An 18,886-nucleotide genomic window follows, 5' to 3' on the forward strand; every position below is an offset into this window, starting at 1 on the left:
GTCTGAGTTTCGAAGGAGAAAAGAAAACATATTCCAGTATGAAGTGTGCTTAGTTTTGTAAGTCCCGATTCTTAATTACTTGTTTACTGGATTCTTTCTCTGCCATTCACACACAGTGCAGCATTTGCGGTCAGACGCGTCCTTTTAACTGTGAGCGTAATGATCACGCAACGGAAGACTGGGGCTGTGAGATCAGGACCCGGGATGGGCCGTGCCCCTTGACCTCTGGGCTGGACATTGACCCTGGACGATCTAGCTGAAGTTCAAGTAAAGAACGGACTGAAGAAGCTTCTCCAAAATTCAGAAACAATATCTCAAACGCTGAGATTTTGCACTTCAGACTATTATTATTATTATTATTATTATTATTATTATTACTCATAGGCAGTGAATGTAATTTTTTTTATGGCACTGGATGCAGAGCACATGAAAAGAGCAACACTCTCCCAGGAAAGACAGGAGAAGATGCCGCTCCAGTGTGCATCTCAGACGTCCTTCAGATGTCCTTCCAGCTGTGATGTGTTACCCGGGGAGACATCCGTCTTCCCTTCCCCTCGGTCCTCCGTGTGGAAACGGGGTAAACGTGTGAAGTCAAGTGTTTTTCATTAACAGCTCGTTCCATTTCCAGCCTTCATCAAATATTGATAACAAGCTCTGGATCTTCGCTGTTTTACTTCCTCTTTTCGAGAACTCGGAACTCCCTCGCCGGGTTGCAACGATGTTCGCCGAGGTAGCAGGGGGCTCGTGAGATCTCCCAGCGTGCACCGCTCTGAGGCCGCTGGGCCCCTGACGGCGGAGCGGCGGCTCCACAATTCGCCCTTTGTGAACCTCTTTCTGTGAGTCATGGTAAAGGCAGCCCGTCCTTATATAAAGCTCTGCAATAATGAGTGCCAGCGCAGCTCTAATGGAGGCCAGATGAAAAACTGGGATGAGATCATTGGGACGTGTCCTCTCGCGACCAGCGGCACATTCCTGTGGCTGCGCTGGCCTTCTGCGGTTTGGTATTTAAGCGTGAAATGCACGCCCCGGCCTCTAATGGTGGGGGGCTGGGGCGCCAGGGGCCGTCCGATGCCAGGTGCTCCACCGGGGGGCCTGTGGATCCTTCGGCCTCCTCCGGGAAGAGCACCAAGCTTCCTGACGCCCGTGCAAACACGACGTCGATGTTTGGCCCAGCTGCCGTCACTTGAGCAAACGAATCATTAAGAAAAGTGAGAAAGAAGTGCGAGGATTTGCGAGCCGGGCTTTAATTTTTCAGCACTCCTCATATAATGTTTTATTCAGCGTTGCGTTCCGTGAGTTGGAATCGAAGATGGGCGTGTTTTACACAACGGGGAAGTTGTCTTTTTTTCGAATGAGAAAAAAATAAGCGCGTCGGAGTGTTTTTTTTTTTTTTCCTGCTCAGGATCACACTCAAAAAATCAAAGGATGCATCACCTGTCCGTTGCGAGAAGGCTGACTCTCCAGACAGGTGTAACGGTAGAACAGTTAACGGTTTCTCACTGCGCAGTAAACTATTTCCCATAATGCACCATTATCAGGGTTTTTGCAACACTTAGCTCTGTTTGGTCAGTGCTTCATATTCCTGACAATCTGTTTGTCTCACACACACACACAAGATCTGTGGGAAATGAAAGTTTTGATGAGCAGGAGATAACTGCTTTCCACAGAATGAAGAGCAGGGCAATAATCACCCAAAAAACAGCTCCCAAAAAAAAAAAAAAATCTTTTCCCCTCAGTCAGTGCCCCTTACAGAGCTCCGAAGTGCACGTTATAATCCATATTCACTCTTGAATACACATTAGTATTCTGCTGGTTGGTCCAGCTCCATTAGCTGTATGCTTTTTATGGTATTCATTGTATTTACTTCAAATGTTGTCCATTAACTTACTCTGTTGCTTTAATGCTGTGTAATGTGTGCGCTGTCTGCTCTTGTTACGTGTTAAATGCGACTGCCCGGGTGTCTCCGCATCTAATTCCTTGTACGTGCAACTGTACTTGGCTGATAAAGTATGTTATCTCATCTGTTCGCGGGGTCTCGGCCCGCCGCCGCGCCTCTGCAGTGAACTACATCCAGAGGATGAGGCGCACGCCCCCCCTGGACGAGCTGCAGCCGCCGCCCTATCAGGACGAGAACGGCTCCCCGCGCATGTCCTGCACCCCGTCGGACGCGGGCGACGCCAAGTGCGCCCAGTCCCAGTGCAGCGACAGCCCCCGCCACTCCTACGGCAAGTGCCCCAGCGAGGCGAGCGCAGGACACGAGACCGAGAGCTACCTCAACAAGGGCTATGAGGAGGACGTGCCCAGCGACAGCACCGCCGTGCTCAGCCCGGAGGTGAGGGTGGGGGGGCCTTCAGGGCCCGTTCCATCGAACAACCCCGGCCCTTTCCTCCAGTGCATCCTCCCCTCCTGATCTCCGCCGCTCCTCATCATACTGCTTTGTGTGCCCGCCTCATACCGTTTGGTTCTGCTCTCGATATTTCCTTCACTTCACATGTAGAACCAAAGTGAGCAGAGCCGCAACTGGTGCGACAGCTCTGTAACAGCTGGGGCAGCTGGTGGTGTGCTGGTTCGAGCTGTTGCCTTTGAATCCAAGTACTGTAGCACCTTTCTAGTACTCAAATTGCTCCAGTAAAACTACCCAGCTGTTCAGATGGGTAAATAATTGTAGGTAAATGAACATTTTAAGTCACTTTGGGGAAAGCGTCAGTTAAACGAATAAATCTAAGTAGGCCGATAACAGAAGATGGCTCGGTTAGCATCTAAGCTGACGCACGGAATCGAAAAAAGGTTGAGTTTTTCCAGAGAACATTTGTGCCTGAGGCCACCAGACCCCCATCGAACCCCAGGCGATTAATGAGAGCCCCTCCCGTCCCTCCGCCCCCCCGTTGCGAGGGGACTCAGCCGCGCCGAACAGCGATGATGCTAATGGGTAGCGAGCGAGCGGCGCGCGCAGTGGGGACATGCTCAACAACGGGGGAAACCATGGCAACGCCGCCAAGAAAACACAGTCCAGGGTCACGGAAATGCGAAGGAGGAACTTTTATTTCCGTAGCGTATTTGCGCGCTGCGCAGTCGTCGCAGTTTTATTTTAATTCTTTTCGCTCCTGAACCACCACTGACAAGCCATTAATCTCCCACTGCCACGCCATGGAGTGAGGAGCCTCTGATAAGTTAGTTATTAAAAAGCCATTTGATTTCAGCGAGCCATATGGTCCCGGGATCTGAAAATGAGCTGAACGATAATGTCGAGAGGCACGGCCTGGTGGTTCGGCCCTGTTTCACACAGGGTAAGAGGAGCTCAGAAGTGTTGTGCTCATCTCCGGCACGCAGGCCCGAGCTCAACTCAACCCAGATGTGTGCAGAATGTCGCCTTTACGTTGCCTCTCCACCCATCAGCTTCACCACCCCAGATGTGCACAATATTCTTCCCTCTTTGTGGATTGTATTTCCTGTTCCCCTGTGGTCTAGTCCCAGAGCTGGTCCTGCACAGCTCTGGTTCCTTCTGAGCACAGGTGGTTGGGCACCTCGGAGGTACCCTGCAGTAGCGTAAGACCATAAAGTGGAGCAGTTTCCAGTTGCTGATGTTCAGAACCACCCATCAAAGCATGTCGGGGCCCTTGTCGTTCCTACGTGAAGCACGCCAGCTAGTAGGCGGGCGGTCATGGATGAGCAGGCCGCTGAACCGCACGCAATCTCATTCGCTCTTGCAGGACATGTCGGCCCGCGGATCTGCTGCACAGCTGCCAAAGGGTTACGAGCCAGAACCCGTGGCCAAGTACGGCACCCTGGACGTGGTTTTCGACTACGATTCAGAGGAGCAGCGGCTGCTGCTGACGGTCATGGCCGTGACGGACATCCCGGCCCTTAAGCGCACGGGCAGCATCTCCTGGCAGGTGCACCTGGTGCTGCTGCCCACCAAGAAACAGCGGGCCAAGACGGGCATCCAGAAGGGCCCATGTCCCGTCTTCACGGAAACTTTCCGCTTCAACCACGTGGAGCCGGAGATGATCGGGAACTACGCGGTGCGCTTCCGCCTCTATAGCATACGCCGCATGAAGAAAGAGAAGGTGCTGGGCGAGAAGGTGTTCTACCTCACCAAGCTCAACCTGCAGGGCAAGATGTCGGTGCCCGTGGTCCTGGAACCCTGCTGCATGCTGCCGGTGAGTAGGAGCTCCATGGGAGCATGGCACCGCTGTGTGGAAGTGTATGTGTGTGTTTGGGGTCGCTCCTAGTATTTCGATGGAGGGAAGTTGTCGTTGGTCCTCAGCATGTGCCTGTTGGGTGCTGGAAAAGGAGACTTCATGTTATCGCCTTGAACTGGTGTTCAGAAGCGAGCGTCTTCTTTAGGATCTGTCCAGGTTTTTGGCACTGGACCAGCATTCCTGTCCTGCGACCAGCGCCTTTTTGGAACATGCCTTTGCTAAGAGACAGAGATCACAACCGAGAGCCAGTCTTTTCAGTAGGTATTTGAGAAGAGAAGTGATGAGGAAACACTAATATGGGAAAGGGGATGAGGTGTAAATTTCCACCAACACAAAGGACCACGGTGAGTTCTGTTACCCAAGCTTCCGCTTCATTACATCTGAAGAATTATAAAACGTTAATTCTACGCTCCGAGTAGGAGTTTCTTCTAAGCTGAGAGGTGATCATGTAAGGCAGGGGATTCTCATCCATGGTCCAGCAGGGTTTTGAGTCCTTAACTGAAGCATCCGTTCATACCGCTGTAGTCAGCATTGCACTTGCTCCCAAGCGTAAGCCACCAAGGGCAGGTTTTTGTCAAATTTGACTTTGCCCATCACTGCATGTTCAGTAAATGCTGTTAAGAGGAGTCCACCTGTCCATTTGTCACCAGGGGTGCGAGTCCCAGGTCAGCATATCAGAGATGTCATGCAGCGAGAGCACCTCATCCTTCCAGTCGGTGGGCCAGGGTTCGGCCCCTGAGATCCTTGTGGGCCTCGTCTACAACGCCACCACGGGCCGCCTCTCCGTAGAGGTCATCAAGGGTAGTCACTTCAAAAACCTGGCAGCCAACAAGCCACCCAGTAAGTACGCCACAGGGAGCTCCAGTCCTGGGTCCAAAACAGGCCTCGGTTCTGTAAACAAACGCTATTCGCAGAATGAACCATTCCCGTTTCCAAATAATTTCCAACTGTTGGACGCATCGAGAGCACAGCTGGATACAATCACAGCTCGCTGTCCAGTGGAATCACAGACGGGTTTGTGACATCAACAGCAACAAGGTTATATTACAGCACTGATGATAATCCCTTAAACTGCCAAAATCTACAGCCCGGCCTGACATAATGTTTCAAATATTAATTTTGTATTGGCTGCATGAATAACTGTAGAAACTTGCCATGAAATCAGAGTTTTTAGAATATATTTATATAGTAAGAACTCTGATTTATGTATTACATTTACCTTTTTTCCAAAGTGACTTACAATGTCAGGGGCGCGGTGGCACAGCAGGCTTGACTGGGTCCTGCTCTCTGGCAGGTCTGGGGTTCGAGCCCTGCTTGGGGTGCCTTGCGACAGACTGGCGTCCTGTCCTGGGTGTGTCCCCTCCAATTCCAGCCTTGCACCCTGTGTTGCCTGGTTAGGCTCCTGCTCCTCAGGACAAGCAGTTTCACACAGTGTGTGTATGTCTTACAATGTGAAGGTTACAATTATTTTAAACTTTTATACAGCCGGGTAGTTTTACTTGAGTAAATTTAAGGTAAGTACCTTGCTCAAGGGTACTACAGCCGGAGATGTGGCTCAAACCTGCGACCTTCATATCCAAAGGCAGCAGCTGTAATCACTATACTGTACATCAGAATGTAAAATAAGACATTTTTGTTAAACACACACCGATAATCGTTCACAAGGACTTTGAAAACTTACGGTCGCACCGTTTAGTTGGTTTTAATGTGTAAAATTCACTTCTAATGTTCTTGTAATGTGATCTTAATATTATAAATCTGTCGATCAAAAACAGGCATTGAATTGACAAAGAGGGTTTTCTTCAGTGAGGTGAAGGCATTTTCATCACAGTGACGTTAAACTGAGATGTTGCCCACGGCTGGTGACCGCGGCCATAAGAGGCTGGGTACGGAACCAAGCATGGCGGTTGGGTCGCAATCCTCCGGTCATTGACGTAAATCCACCGCGAACTACCCCTCCTGTTCTTACCCTCTGAAAATTTCCAGACTCTTCTCCAGCAGAACCTTCTCCGCCGATGTTCTCCTGCTGACCTCTGTGATGACTGACCTTTGACCTCCTGTCTCTCTTTCTCTCTCTGCTCTTGTGCCGTCTTCTCTTTCCCGTTGTCTCTTACCCAACTATTGACATCTTGGTCGTTGTTTCTTTTACTGCTTCCCAACCCCTGTTGTCAGATGGGCTGTTCTGTTGTCTAAAACACTTGATAGGTGGACAGGTTTATATAATCAGAGGTGAGTCCCTGGCCGCGGGCGCTCCGCCTGCTGCTCGTCTTTCCCCCTCCATCAACTCAGGATGCTCTCGTCTGTCTGTCTCTCGTAGTCTTGCGTCTTCATGGATGCTGGCTGCTCAGGAATGACACATTTTGGATGTGAAAAACAAGTGCCCTGACAGAGCAGTGTCTGCGGCGAACACAAAGACCAATCTTTCTGAGCCGAGATGACAAGGGCCGCATCCATGACGAACGCGGGCGGCTCCGTGCTGTGTGCATCACCCCACCCGCTAAGCTGGCGCATCCTCCGCCTTCCCTGCTCCCCCGTCCCCTTGCTTCCTCCATCGCATCGTGACCGCTTGCCTTCCGCAGTGCCGCACTCCTGCCCACCGGGGCGCCTGACGCCATGCTCCGTGCACCCTCCTCTGCCGGAAGCGCGGGACGGCGACCTATCCCACCGGGGAACTCGCATGGTGGAGTCGTCGTGCAGCACCGGGGCCCGGTTACTGTGCGCTACTCGTTTAACGCTCGCGTCGCAGGAGCGTCTGGCCCATTCGTTTATAGTCACATATGGGCAAAGATCTCATTCCTACACTGCACCTTTCCCAAGGAAAAAATACACTGGTACTGCAGTTTTTACCCACTAATTCCCATAACAAGACCTTCCCGAATAACGCTAAACGTTCTCTCAATGCTGACGCACCTCCGAGCCCCAGTAGAGCTCGGCTGCCTTTTACCAGGCCAGCAGCCACATGGGTAAAGATGAACTGTTTAATTGTTTGATTTGATACCCGACAATACTGGGTAAATTATGTTGATAAGATTTAGCATGCCAAATTAATGATTTTTTTTTTTTAATTGCATTCTAAAATAAATAGCATAGAAATACTGCACAGGTATTGTCTTCATCTAAACCTTGAACTGAAGACTCGGGCTTAAAATATCTAGAATTGTTCCTAAAGCACCGTTTGCATTTCATTATGAAAACACAAGGGCAAGTCAAAAAGCATCCTGAAAATACAGCTGGACCTCGACTTACGATGAGGTTCCGTCACGAAGACCTTGTCATACGTCGCAAATCCCCACATACGGTATTATATGAACCACACGGATATTTAAACAATTAACATGCGTGAGTGTTAATTTATAGCGGTATAATAAGGCTTCATTATAACTTTGCACTGATTGCACACATTATTCACATTTAAATAATGCAAATAATATGTACAGTACAGTATTACATTTATTATATTCATGCTGCACTATTATTTTCACTTTCATGTGTTTTTTTGTTGCTTTTCCCTTTCTGCGGCACCAGAATACTTACTTTTTTGCTACCTAGGCATTTTAAAAAAGTAACTTACATGGAATCACAAACAAAACGTTTGGCAAATGAAACGTTTTTGGAAATAAAAGACAGTCACCGACAGACACATCGACTGAGTCGATAACAAATGTGGCGCCTTGCGGCAGCGCGGCCGGCCGCTCTCGCCATACGGTACATGGGAACAACGTAACAAGGTTGACGGGACAGCCGTCAAAGGCCTCGTATGTCGTAAGTGAACCACTACCTGGGGTTTATAAAAAGTTAAAATGCTATAGCGGATACTTTTCGACTTACTCTACTACATGCCGATTGTGTGTATGTGATCGAATGGAAATGATGCTTTAGGACCAAGTGCTTTTGATTTGACCCAGGACACCAGAAAACAGAGATGTCAGGACTGGTCCAGGGGGAGGGAAAAAAAAATTAAAAAAATTAAAAAACATTAAAAAAAAACCCAAGTTGCACAGCTGCATTCTGGCTATCAAACTAATTGACAGTCGCAACCCAGTCATTTAAGAACAATGCCCCCAGAAGCCATGCTCTGATGCCGGCCACTTAAACCTTTGACAGCTCCACAGTGGCTCCGATTCAGCGGAGGCAGAATGGAAATCAAGGCTGTTTCAACCCAACCTTTTATACCCATGAAAGCCCGAGAACCTCTTTATTCGGAGCAGTGAGACGCAGCTTCAATTGCATCTGCCTTTCTGCCACATAAAAGCTCCGTCGCACGTTCCTGCCACAGAGGGGGAAAAAAATGAGAGTAGCATGCTTTTTCAGAGAATGCATTATTATTAAGTACGGTTGAAGGCGAAGACGGAGCGGGGCCTGAAAAGATGTGCGTTGCGTTTGCTTGGGCTTTTGTGATTGCGACGCTTCGCTGTGGCGTACACCATTCGCTTCGATACAGTGGTTCGTGTCGAGCCATTCATCGGCGTTTCTGCACAAAAACAAAAATAAGAAATGATTGTGGGGGGAAATAATTAACGCTCAAGGAACGGAGTTGTAAATTGATTCTCCCGACGCTACAAAAGGGAACTAATTAAAATGAGCATTCTCTTTGAATAAATCATCACGCTCTTGAACCGAGGCGAAAGCGCGTCGCCCGAGAAGGCGCGGGAAACGGCGACCTTGTTAGAGATCCGCTGGCAGGATGGACCGAAATGGGCTCACTTTTCTAGGCTGCCTCCAGGACCGCCGGTGCGTACGGGGAACTTAAACCCTGCTTTTAATTAAACATACGATTTAAGGAAAACAAAACAGTACCGGCTCCTCATTTTACAAATGGTTGAGTTAGAAATTTTTGGAGATGCAAACTTTTCCCGCTTTATTATTTCTTTTAACGCATTCCCTTTTGTATTTTCCAGCATTTGTTTGTTGCGGAGCAAAAGCGAACTGTGTTTCCACTCCCGGCCCATAGATGGCGGTAAAGAGCCCCCCCAGGCAGTGAGTGTGGGACGGCCTTAATCCAGCTCTCTTCCACAGTGTTTACAGCTCATGTCTGGTGGCCCTGAGTGTTGGGGATCAATAACAAGATGAAAAATGTTGCAAACTTAACTTCGACCGTCAGCGTTGAATATTTTGTGTGTGTTTGTGGAGACAACGCATTTTTAATTTTCGCTCATTTTTAAATTTACATTATTATAGCTCAAAGTTAACAAAAATATTCAAAGAAATTTAACAGTCTGTTATTATTTTTAGGCATACGTACAGCTTTAATAACTGCATGGGTGCTTTAATTATCTAATATATAGCGAACTATCTATTTGATCAGCGCTCTGTGTCACTGTAAGAAAAGCACTCTATAATAATGATAATAATAATATTATTACTATTAGTTCTACCCAGAAATTTTACAGAACATAACCAGCTGATAAACCAAGGAGCGCTCTGCTATCAAGCTTTAATTTATTCGGACGTCAGAGTACTTAAAGAGAATGTGGAGCAATGAAGGGATCCAATCTCAAGTGGGTTTGTAAACTGAGGAGCCTGATGAAAATAAATGACGAAAAATACATTTTAACTGCCAGGACATTCTCCATTTGAAATAATTCAGAACTGTGTTGCTCGCCATGGCCTAACGCCTTTCCGACACTAGAAACAGTGGCACAGCACACACAACTTGTGGAGCCACTAAGAGATGGAGCTGATGAACGTTGAAGCCATTTTCAGCCCTCCTTTGGCCAGTGGAAAGAGTTTTTGTGAGACGCGTCATCGGTTCTTTAACCACCGGAAGCCGTAGTCAGTTGAGCGGCTGTCCTTGTTGTGACCGTTGAACTGGTTGTAATGATGCGCCTTCGACCTCTGACCTTGCGTTCCCTTTCTGTGCCCCGCCCCTGGCTCCGCCCACCCCTGCTCAGACACATACGTAAAGCTGACGCTGTTGAACTCAATGGGCCAGGAGATGTCCAAGTGCAAGACGTCGATTTGCCGGGGGCAGCCCAACCCCACCTACAAGGAGACGTTCGTCTTCCAGGTGGCGCTGTTCCAGCTGTCGGACGTGACGCTCGTCCTCTCGGTGTACAACAAGCGCAGCATGAAGCGCAAGGAGATGATCGGCTGGATCTCGCTGGGCCTCAACAGCTCCGGGGAGGAGGAGCTCAGCCACTGGACGCAGATGAAGGAGTCCAAGGGGCAGCAGGTGTGTCGCTGGCACAGTCTGCTCGAGTCCTAGGAGGAGGAGCGTCCAGGAGCAGCAGGAGCAGGCGAAGGTCAAGAGGGACGGAGCTCAGGACCTTCTGTAAGGAGGCCACCGCTCCCCCCGTGGGTCCAGCTTGTAGGACATGGTGTGAAGGATGATGTAAGAGTTCTTTTCCCCGCTTCCTTTTTTTTCTTTCCCATGTTCCACATGTATGACCATGAAAGACGTATTTGTAAACATTGATGCTGTTCATTTGAGACGGAGCTGTCAGAAGGGGTTAGTGCTGCCTGTTTACAGTGAACTCACTCCCACACAACACACACACACACACACACACACACACACACACACACACACACTCTTTTTACCCACTTTTCTTCCTCTAACTGTTCAGTGCATTTGCACCCTCCTCCCAGCCAGGCCTTACAACACCACTGTGTGGAGAAGCTGTGTGATCTCACAGGGGTTCGAGCTTGGAGAGCGGGCGGGCGTTGCACAGTCACTGCACTCGTTGCCAAAAAAACCCCACCTTGCGCATGCTTTTCAAAAATCCCAAGAAAAGCCGTCAGACAACAAGAGATGGAAAATTGCGCTCGGCGACTACACGTCTGTCTCGATGCCTGGTGTCGCTCGTTCGTGGCATTAGCAGCGACGTACTTTATCGCTGAGGAACAGAAGAACTCCGCAGGGCATCTTCTCTTGTGCTTTAATGGTGCTAGCCCGTGATCCTCGGCTCCCGGACGGACGGGCTCTCTAACGGGAACAGTATTTTCCACCGTAGTGGTGACGTTTCGCCAAGCACAAATGCACCTCTTCTCGTTTACCTTTATTTTACTCTTTTTCCTGCGTGCAGGGAGAGAAAGGACTCCGTTCCGCAGCACACCTGAAACAAATGGGCTCATAACGGCTTTTAAAAGTCACTTTTGTCTCACAGCTACGGTTCCATCTGCAGCATCATCATCAGCCGTCCTTTTTAATTATAATTATTAACATGATTATACCTGTGAGAGCACCACGCCTTCAGTGCTCTGCAGGTTCATTACAGTTTACCTTTCACTGAAATACATATAATCGTGTATTCTGTCTCGAAGCCAAAAGGCCCTTTTAATCTGTTTCAGGGACAGAAAATGCTTGTTCTCATAAATTTAAAAAAAAATAAATAAATGAAATATCTAAATATATTTAAAAACATTTTGTTCTGTGAAGTATCTATTTAAAATCAATAGATACTTGGGAAAGGTTTTCCAAATTTAAACTCGGCTGTCTTACTGTTGCGTCCCACTCGGGTACGAGAGAAGGAAGACAGAGGAAGAAATCATAAAAAAAAAAAAAACTAAATATCTATATATGAGCCAACAACCAAGAAGACATCAGATTTTTCATTATGACGCATGGAAAATCTACAAGAGTCATGCATAATATTAAGGTCATAATACCATGGTAAACTTCACATTACGATCCACGTGAAAACGCCTTCGAGTTGGACGGCCTGAGGGGTCTGTGACCGGAGGTTGTTTTCTTATAAATACTGTTTACCTGCTGTTACTGTAATATTTCTGTATTTCCGGTACGGCTGATTGGTTAGGGTTAGGGTTTTACGGGTGTCCAGTAAGCATGTACTGCGGCTTTGTTGAATTTTATCCTGGAAAGCACCGCTCCACGGTCCTTTTTTACGTTCACTTGCTCCTGACCGCGACGCGTAAGAGTTCCTCTCCCCCAGCGGGGGGCGCTGTTGCTGTGCCTTGGGACATACAGCAAATCATGGAATGATTGACACCTTGTGATTCTACCAGATTACAGCTTTCAGTATGTGGGTGAATGAGGTTCTTCAGCGAAACATGTTTTGCACTTTTATGAATTATTTTTTGTTTTATGGTGGTTGTGGCTGTTTTTTTATAAGGAAGGAGAAACCAGCTCTATGGTGTTTAAGGTATCATCCCTCTGCTGAAAGCCCATGGGCTCCAGGTCAACGACTGTTTGAACATTAGATCTTTCACACTTGGTTTTCTCAAAATAGCTGAGAGGCGGATCAGATTGGCGGATACAACGGGATTCGAATCTGCAGCTTGTGTAGTTAACGCTGTCGAGATGCTACTGCTGGGGTTAGAATCCAATACAGTCAGAGGTGGAAATCTGGTGTTTTCAGTTATAGCAGGTCCTTGAGATCTGTCTTCACTGACACGTAGACACTGGTTATCTCATATATAGGGAAGCCATTAGTGATTTGTGATTGGCCATCTCGTCGGAGCTGTGAGTTCTGATAGGCCAGCTCGTTAGAGCTGTGATTTCTGTTTGGCCATTTAATTTCTACCATTTCTCAGCCTTGAAGCGTGTGGCATTGCAGACTGCCGAGGAGTAGGCCTGAGTTCACTGCTGTGAAGCTGGCAGTGGCCTGCAGGGTGGCTCTTTGCTGATGGTTGTGGTATCCAGGCCCTTTGAAATGGTCTCCCTGAACCTCAAGGCTGGACTGCACACAAGCCACCGGCTCAGGCCTCAAGCTGCATTTGCCAGGCGCTGAAAACAGCCTGTTTTTCAACAATGTCACAACCTCTGCGCGACCTCTTTCGAATCCGCCGCAGCATTTTGATCAAGCAACTTCTAGACTGTCGATTGTTACATAATGTAAACTTTATAGAGAATTTTTCCTATGTATTTTTATATTAAAAGTATGATGAATGGAGACGGTATCTGGTATGAGTTCAAAGCTCTGTGAGCAAAATTAATTTGGAAGTGCAAATTTCCACTCTGTTTAATTAATTTATCTATTAATTATTGTGTCATTTCCACATTTACTCATTGAAAAACACCCTTGGACACAATGTTTATACAGAAAAATCATTGTTCTCTTCTTTTTTTTCTTCGTTAAAATCCCATAGGGATAGAAAATGTTTTAAAAAGTTTTAAAACAATGTGAAATGTATGGAAAAACCTTGTCGCTCAATGTGATGTTGTTTCGCAGTTGTGCTGATATCATACTGGTTCTGAAACGTTTCCGATCTTGTTCTATCCCCGTTGAAGGTGTACTCAAAAAAAGAAAAAGACAAAAAACACACCTAGTCAGCTGGCCTTGTGAAACTGGTAAGCTTTGTGATGACAAAAGCACACCTCTTACGGCACAACAGTGAAACCCACCTTGTGAAAGCCGATGGGTCGCTCGGCCAGACTGTCTCTTGCCCAGGACGTCCCTCGCCTCCAACGGCAGGTTCACGGGCCGAACCCCGGGAAGTGGCGTTGCGCTCCTTGCGCTCCTTGCGCTCCCTCAGGCACAGACCCAAAAAATTACATACTGGCTTTTCATCTTGTCTGTACATACAATTTCAGTCTCGGTGGCGGATCGGTTGTATTGAACACCAGCATGGTGATTGGTTAGGGTTAGGGTCAGGGTCAGGGTTAGGGTCACGGTTAGGGTTAGGGTCAGGGTTAGGCTTAGGGCAGACTGATATCCTAGGACACCCACCTTCCATTCATGCATAGCAAGGAGAAGTGCACTGGTATGGAAGTGAAAAACCCTTTACTCACCTCAATAAGTTGCCTTATTCTCTAGTTACGTATCCAGCCGGTTGATAAATACCAACCCTCATGAATATAAACTCGGTCCGTAAATTGCAATTCTGACAGAAATCAGAAATTGTGAGAATTTATGCCTTTCCCATCCACAAACCACTTCAGCCAGATAAACCTCGAAAGGGCCCTGAAAACGTAAGACGCTTGGGTACGAAATTTTCAAAGTACTGCTATGCGTGTGAGATTTCCCGTGGTGCGATTCCAAGTTGAGCGAATGAGCTACAAACGCGATTGCGGCGAAGCTGTAATATCGCGATACGCTGCGGAAAAACATTTCAAAAGTTAGGGTCAAGGGGCGCGAGGGGCTAAAAAGAACAAAAATGACTGGTGAAGCACAGCACAGATGGCACACGTGTGGAACTTTCACATGACCAATAAGTGGTTACATAGTGTAGATCGCATCCGCCGGCATCTTACGCCGCGGGTTCGAAGGTCAAAGGTCAGGGACGTGGCGTGGACCTAAATGACACCAGCATTACACGTAGATGTTCGACGAGGCCCAGCACAAGAATCCCGGCACGGGGCCTTTCTGCGCCCCGCTCGCATTCAGGACTAGAACCCGTTCGCTTCCGAACTTTCACAAGGTGTGTTCTTACTACTGTGATTTAGGGTCTTTGACATTTTATATACGTGTGTTATATGCTCTGCTGGTTTCTTTTACTTCCTGATTTCACTGGTTACAAGATGAATCCTCTCATGTTTTGTCCCTTTTCTTTCCTCGAAACGACTGCCTACGACCACCGATTCCTTCGGTGCCTTACTTTCTCTCTCTCTCTCTCTCTCTCTCTCTCTCTCTCTCTCTCTCTCTCGCTCTCTCTCTTTGGGTCGAGAGTGTTACTACTGAGACAACGTTTGTGTCGCCGTGTGTTAAACCGTACTTCTTTGGACGTGAATTGATTTGTAACAACGTCTTACGCGATGGTTTCAGAAAAAAAAAGAGGATTTGTATGTGAAATAATTGTTTTAAATAGAGAAACAGTTCTGCTGTGGGCTTCTGCGTCCTCATTTCTGTCCTGCGTCAGCGCGGCACAACCACGATACAAATGGCCGATGAAGGTATAGTAAACTTCTGCTACGTCATGTGTGAACATGGAAAGATTTACATTTATTTATTTAGCGGATACTTTTCTCCAAATCGACTTCCGGTGAATTCTACGTAGTGTTATCAGCCCACACACCTTATTCACCATGGTAACTTACACTGCTAGATACACTACTTACACTGGGTCACTCATCCATACATCAGTGGAACACACACACCGACTCTGTCACTCACACACTGTGGGTGAACCTGAACAGCATGTATTTGGACTGTGGGAGGAAACCAGAGCACCCGGAAGAAACCCACACAGACATGGGGAGAACATGCAAACTCCACACAGACTGACTGGGGATCGAACCCACATCCTCACACCACCCAGGTGCTGTGAGACAGCAGCACCACTCATGTTGATGTTGAATTTAAATCAGTTAAGTCTCTAATCTTAATGTGTTTAAATGGCCAGGTTAGCTCAAGCCCCCTGCTTTATCTGTTTACTTCATGCAAGAATATTTTCAGAAACTGAAGTATCCTGAGCAGAACCAAATGAGCACTTAATCATTTAGCTCTTTTCTCCAGAGCATCGCACAACATTCAGCTACTTACACTGATTTACCCATTTACACAACTCAGTAATTTTTGCTGTGTCAATTCACAGTATGTACCTTGATCAGGTGTAATCTGCATCAGGTGGGATTTGAACCTGTAATCTCTGAGTCCAGAGGCAGCAGCTCAAATCACTCTGCTGCCTGCATCCCTGTTGAAGCACACTTGTCGTCTGGGTGGCGTGTGACCGTCTTGCCTACAGTACACACAAGTGCCGATACTCGAGAGATCGTGTCACCAGGAAGCGCGACACCGCCTGCGTTTCCTGAGCTCCCTTTTGGCAGGTGCCGTTAAATTTTATGAAGCTCACACCGTGCCCAATCGTCTCCAACTCAAAGCTCCTGAAATAAGCAGTGGAACAAAACCGAACGCCGTTTGCGTGCGGTGACTTGCGAAGACGGTGTGGTGATGCCTCGGCCCGAGGAGCCCCTTCATTCCCACGTTGGTCACTCAGCGTGTCCATTTCAGTGGAAACGTGGAGCCCGTCCAGCTCGGACCGAGGAGGAGACACCAGGCCTGGGAACATGGCCTTCAGTGAGTTACAGGCCAACTGATCGTCCCATAAATGCCATGAAATTAAATGCGGTACGTAATCCGGTACAAACATAGTTACAGGCATGTTTGTTGAATATAGAGCATTTGTAAGAGTTCACATCGCGCCTCCCACGGAGACGCACAAGGCCAGCGCCGACTGATGAGCGGCCCGAGCGTGTAACGTAATGAAGTGGAACCAGGTTGCATGGTGGCTTGCGATAACTCATAACTCCCGCTTGCTTAGCCTGGGTATCGGCGAGAAGCAGGCAGGCTTCAGGAGGCAGGATCTGTGCCAAATCTGGAGGCCCGTCTATACGGTGCCGTAAGTCCCGGTACAACGGGAGGTTCGACTCTGCTCATTAGTCAAGCACGCGTGACTCAGCACCCATTCCGCAGGCTGTTGGGTCCGTAGATGTTACCATTAAGACACTGAGCTCAGGAGCTCTACCATAAATGCCCTTCCGAAAAGTGGGGGCGGGGAATCAGTGATGGGAAATGAACCCATAACCTCTCGTAAAAGACTGCAGCTTTGCGTGAAATGTGGCAGCGGCTATCCTCTGCTTTCCGTACAACTGAGAAGCAGCAACTCGGTCCCGGCGGTGTCTACTACATGGAAGGGGGGGGGAAGAGGCGCTGCTCTTCTCCCCTGAGTCAGAGGTGGCCTTTGAAGTGCCAGAAACTGGATTGTCACGGCAGGCAAGGAGAAGAAATCGGACTCCCGGGGACAGAAATGCCGGAGCAGAGCCCACATCTAATCTGCTGTCTCTCAGCCCTTTTTCCCGAGGTGCGGTCCACCAAGTGCCAGCCTGACCGTGAGGAAGAGCCTCCAAAACAAAGCTCACCTCCCTCAAATCGGATCCACGGAAATTGCCTCCGCCTCCGCTTATCGCACACAGAGAACATCGTCACCGTCTTACGTAACGGTTGCAACCAAAGGACAAACGGTGGGTCCTGCTTTTTCGGCTGCGGGTGGACTGCGGCCGATCACAAGTACACAAAACATCCCGCTCGGACCCCCAGGGCAGTTACCCATGGAAACAAGAAGGTAAATCCTGATTGCCCAGCAAGAAAATTCAAAGGAACTATATTTGAATATATTAAGATGTATGCAAATGTGCTAAAGGTGTCAGCCCACTCTGACACCCTCACTTCTCACACACACACGAAAACACACACAAACACACACACTCAGCAAACAGTATTACAGTATTATCAACATTGCCAGAACGAGCAAGCCTGACTGCAGAGACTTTCTCCCACCATCAGAAGAAACCATAGTGCACCAGACAAAAACAGGGAGTCCAATAACAAAGTGGAAGCCAAGCCCAGGAGAGGCCCACGCAGCGTGTGCATCTTTCCTTCCACCTTTAATTTATTCTCATTTCTGTGGTATTTCCGCAAGTTTTTGTGTCAGCTGTGACCGTGACAACCACTGACTGGGGCCTCCTGTGATAGGTCAGTTCCAGCGCAGCAGGCTGGAGGACGCGTGGAGCTAGGAGGTGTTATTAGCCACTGCAAATAAAACGCCTTTTGAAAAGGAATAAATAAATGCAGGGAAGGAGGTCAAAACCATGGCCCTGAAGAATAATCTAATGGCAAAAATGGTTTTCTCCCTCCGACCCAACACCTCCGAACCTCTGCAAGTCCGAGCAAGAGCATCGACACCTCTGCACTATTTGCTCGGGAGCGGCTGCTTCGTCGACGAACCCACGCAACCGACTGCAACCGCCGAGGGACGTGGGAGCGGAAGCGAATAAACAGCTGCTGCAAACAGTCGGCGGGCCACCGCGGTGAGTGACAGGGAAGCAGGACTTTCCCAGAGTGCCTCGCTGGTTCCCCTCGGGCCCCGTCAAATTTATAAGACACCAGTCGATGTATCATGACAATGAATGTGCATAAATTAAGCCCAGGAAAGAGGTGACAAACCTTCAACCGCCAACAACGGCAGTAATTAAAAAAAGGTAATAAAACGGAATCGCACCATATTTTTCTCACCTGGAAAGTGTACGAAAACGTAGGCTCCACTGGCACAAAATTTTACTGCACATTCCACAACAGCACAACAGCTCCCGTTTACCGCCCGTCGAGGTTCGAAGAGGCTACATGGAGGTCGCAGCAGCTGTGAGACCCCGGTGCCTGCGGTGTCCATGCCCTCCATCACCAGTGAGGTGCTTGGGTGATGTGCCAAACACATTCCAGGTGGAGACACATGATCCATCTGTTGCCCCCCACCCTGGGCGAGTCTGCGAGTGAGTCGCTGGGTGGAGGGTGCGGTTTTGGGTTTGTTCACCTCGCTTCTGCACAGTAATAAAACAATGGCCCGACTTGCTGAGGTGTCTGTCTAATTTTTACGCCTGGTAACTTTATAGGTCTGTGTCTGGGCGCTACCTGCGTCGTTGGCACCTGATGGCACCCGGGCCTGGCACGGCTCCAGACGCTCACGCGCCGCACACACACTCCCGCCGACCCCCTCGGACGTCCTCCGTCTGCACCGCAAGTATCGCACTGCCAGTGACACCCTAGCGGGATGAAAGGAACGGCTTCTTTTTTGTCTTACCGCTCCACATCAAGCACCAGATGAATGTTTGTCTTATAATTCAATAACCATGTGCGGTTTTGTAGACAGTGGTGATTTTGCATGCATCCCAGCGTTTGATGTTAATTCCGCACATTTATTCCACTCCAGACAGCTAAAGATACCCCACCGTGGCACTTTGTGCGAATCACACACATCATTCTTATAATTTGCCAGGGATGCGAAACTCAGCC

General features: G+C 48.5%; 1 protein-coding gene across 5 annotated transcripts in view; it reads left to right on the forward strand.

The window, feature by feature from the left end:
* The window catches only part of syt14a (synaptotagmin XIVa), a 52,657-nt gene extending 37,734 nt beyond the window's left edge, over positions 1–14,923 (forward strand). For 3 of the 5 annotated variants that reach the window (XM_029258421.1, XM_029258422.1, XM_029258419.1), the window contains 5 exons: positions 2,061–2,332; positions 3,711–4,160; positions 4,853–5,042; positions 6,375–6,431; positions 10,094–14,923. In XM_029258421.1, coding sequence (XP_029114254.1) covers positions 2,061–2,332; positions 3,711–4,160; positions 4,853–5,042; positions 6,375–6,431; positions 10,094–10,407 — 1,283 coding nt within the window. In that variant the 3' untranslated portion in view covers positions 10,408–14,923. The remainder of the gene's footprint in view (positions 1–2,060; positions 2,333–3,710; positions 4,161–4,852; positions 5,043–6,374; positions 6,432–10,093) is intronic. The other 2 variants (XM_029258423.1, XM_029258420.1) reach the window with 1 other exon arrangement.
* The last annotated feature ends 3,963 nt before the right edge of the window (positions 14,924–18,886 follow it).

Source organism: Scleropages formosus, chromosome 15 (assembly GCF_900964775.1).
Source record: "Scleropages formosus chromosome 15, fSclFor1.1, whole genome shotgun sequence".
NCBI classification, from domain to species: Eukaryota; Metazoa; Chordata; class Actinopteri; order Osteoglossiformes; family Osteoglossidae; genus Scleropages; species Scleropages formosus.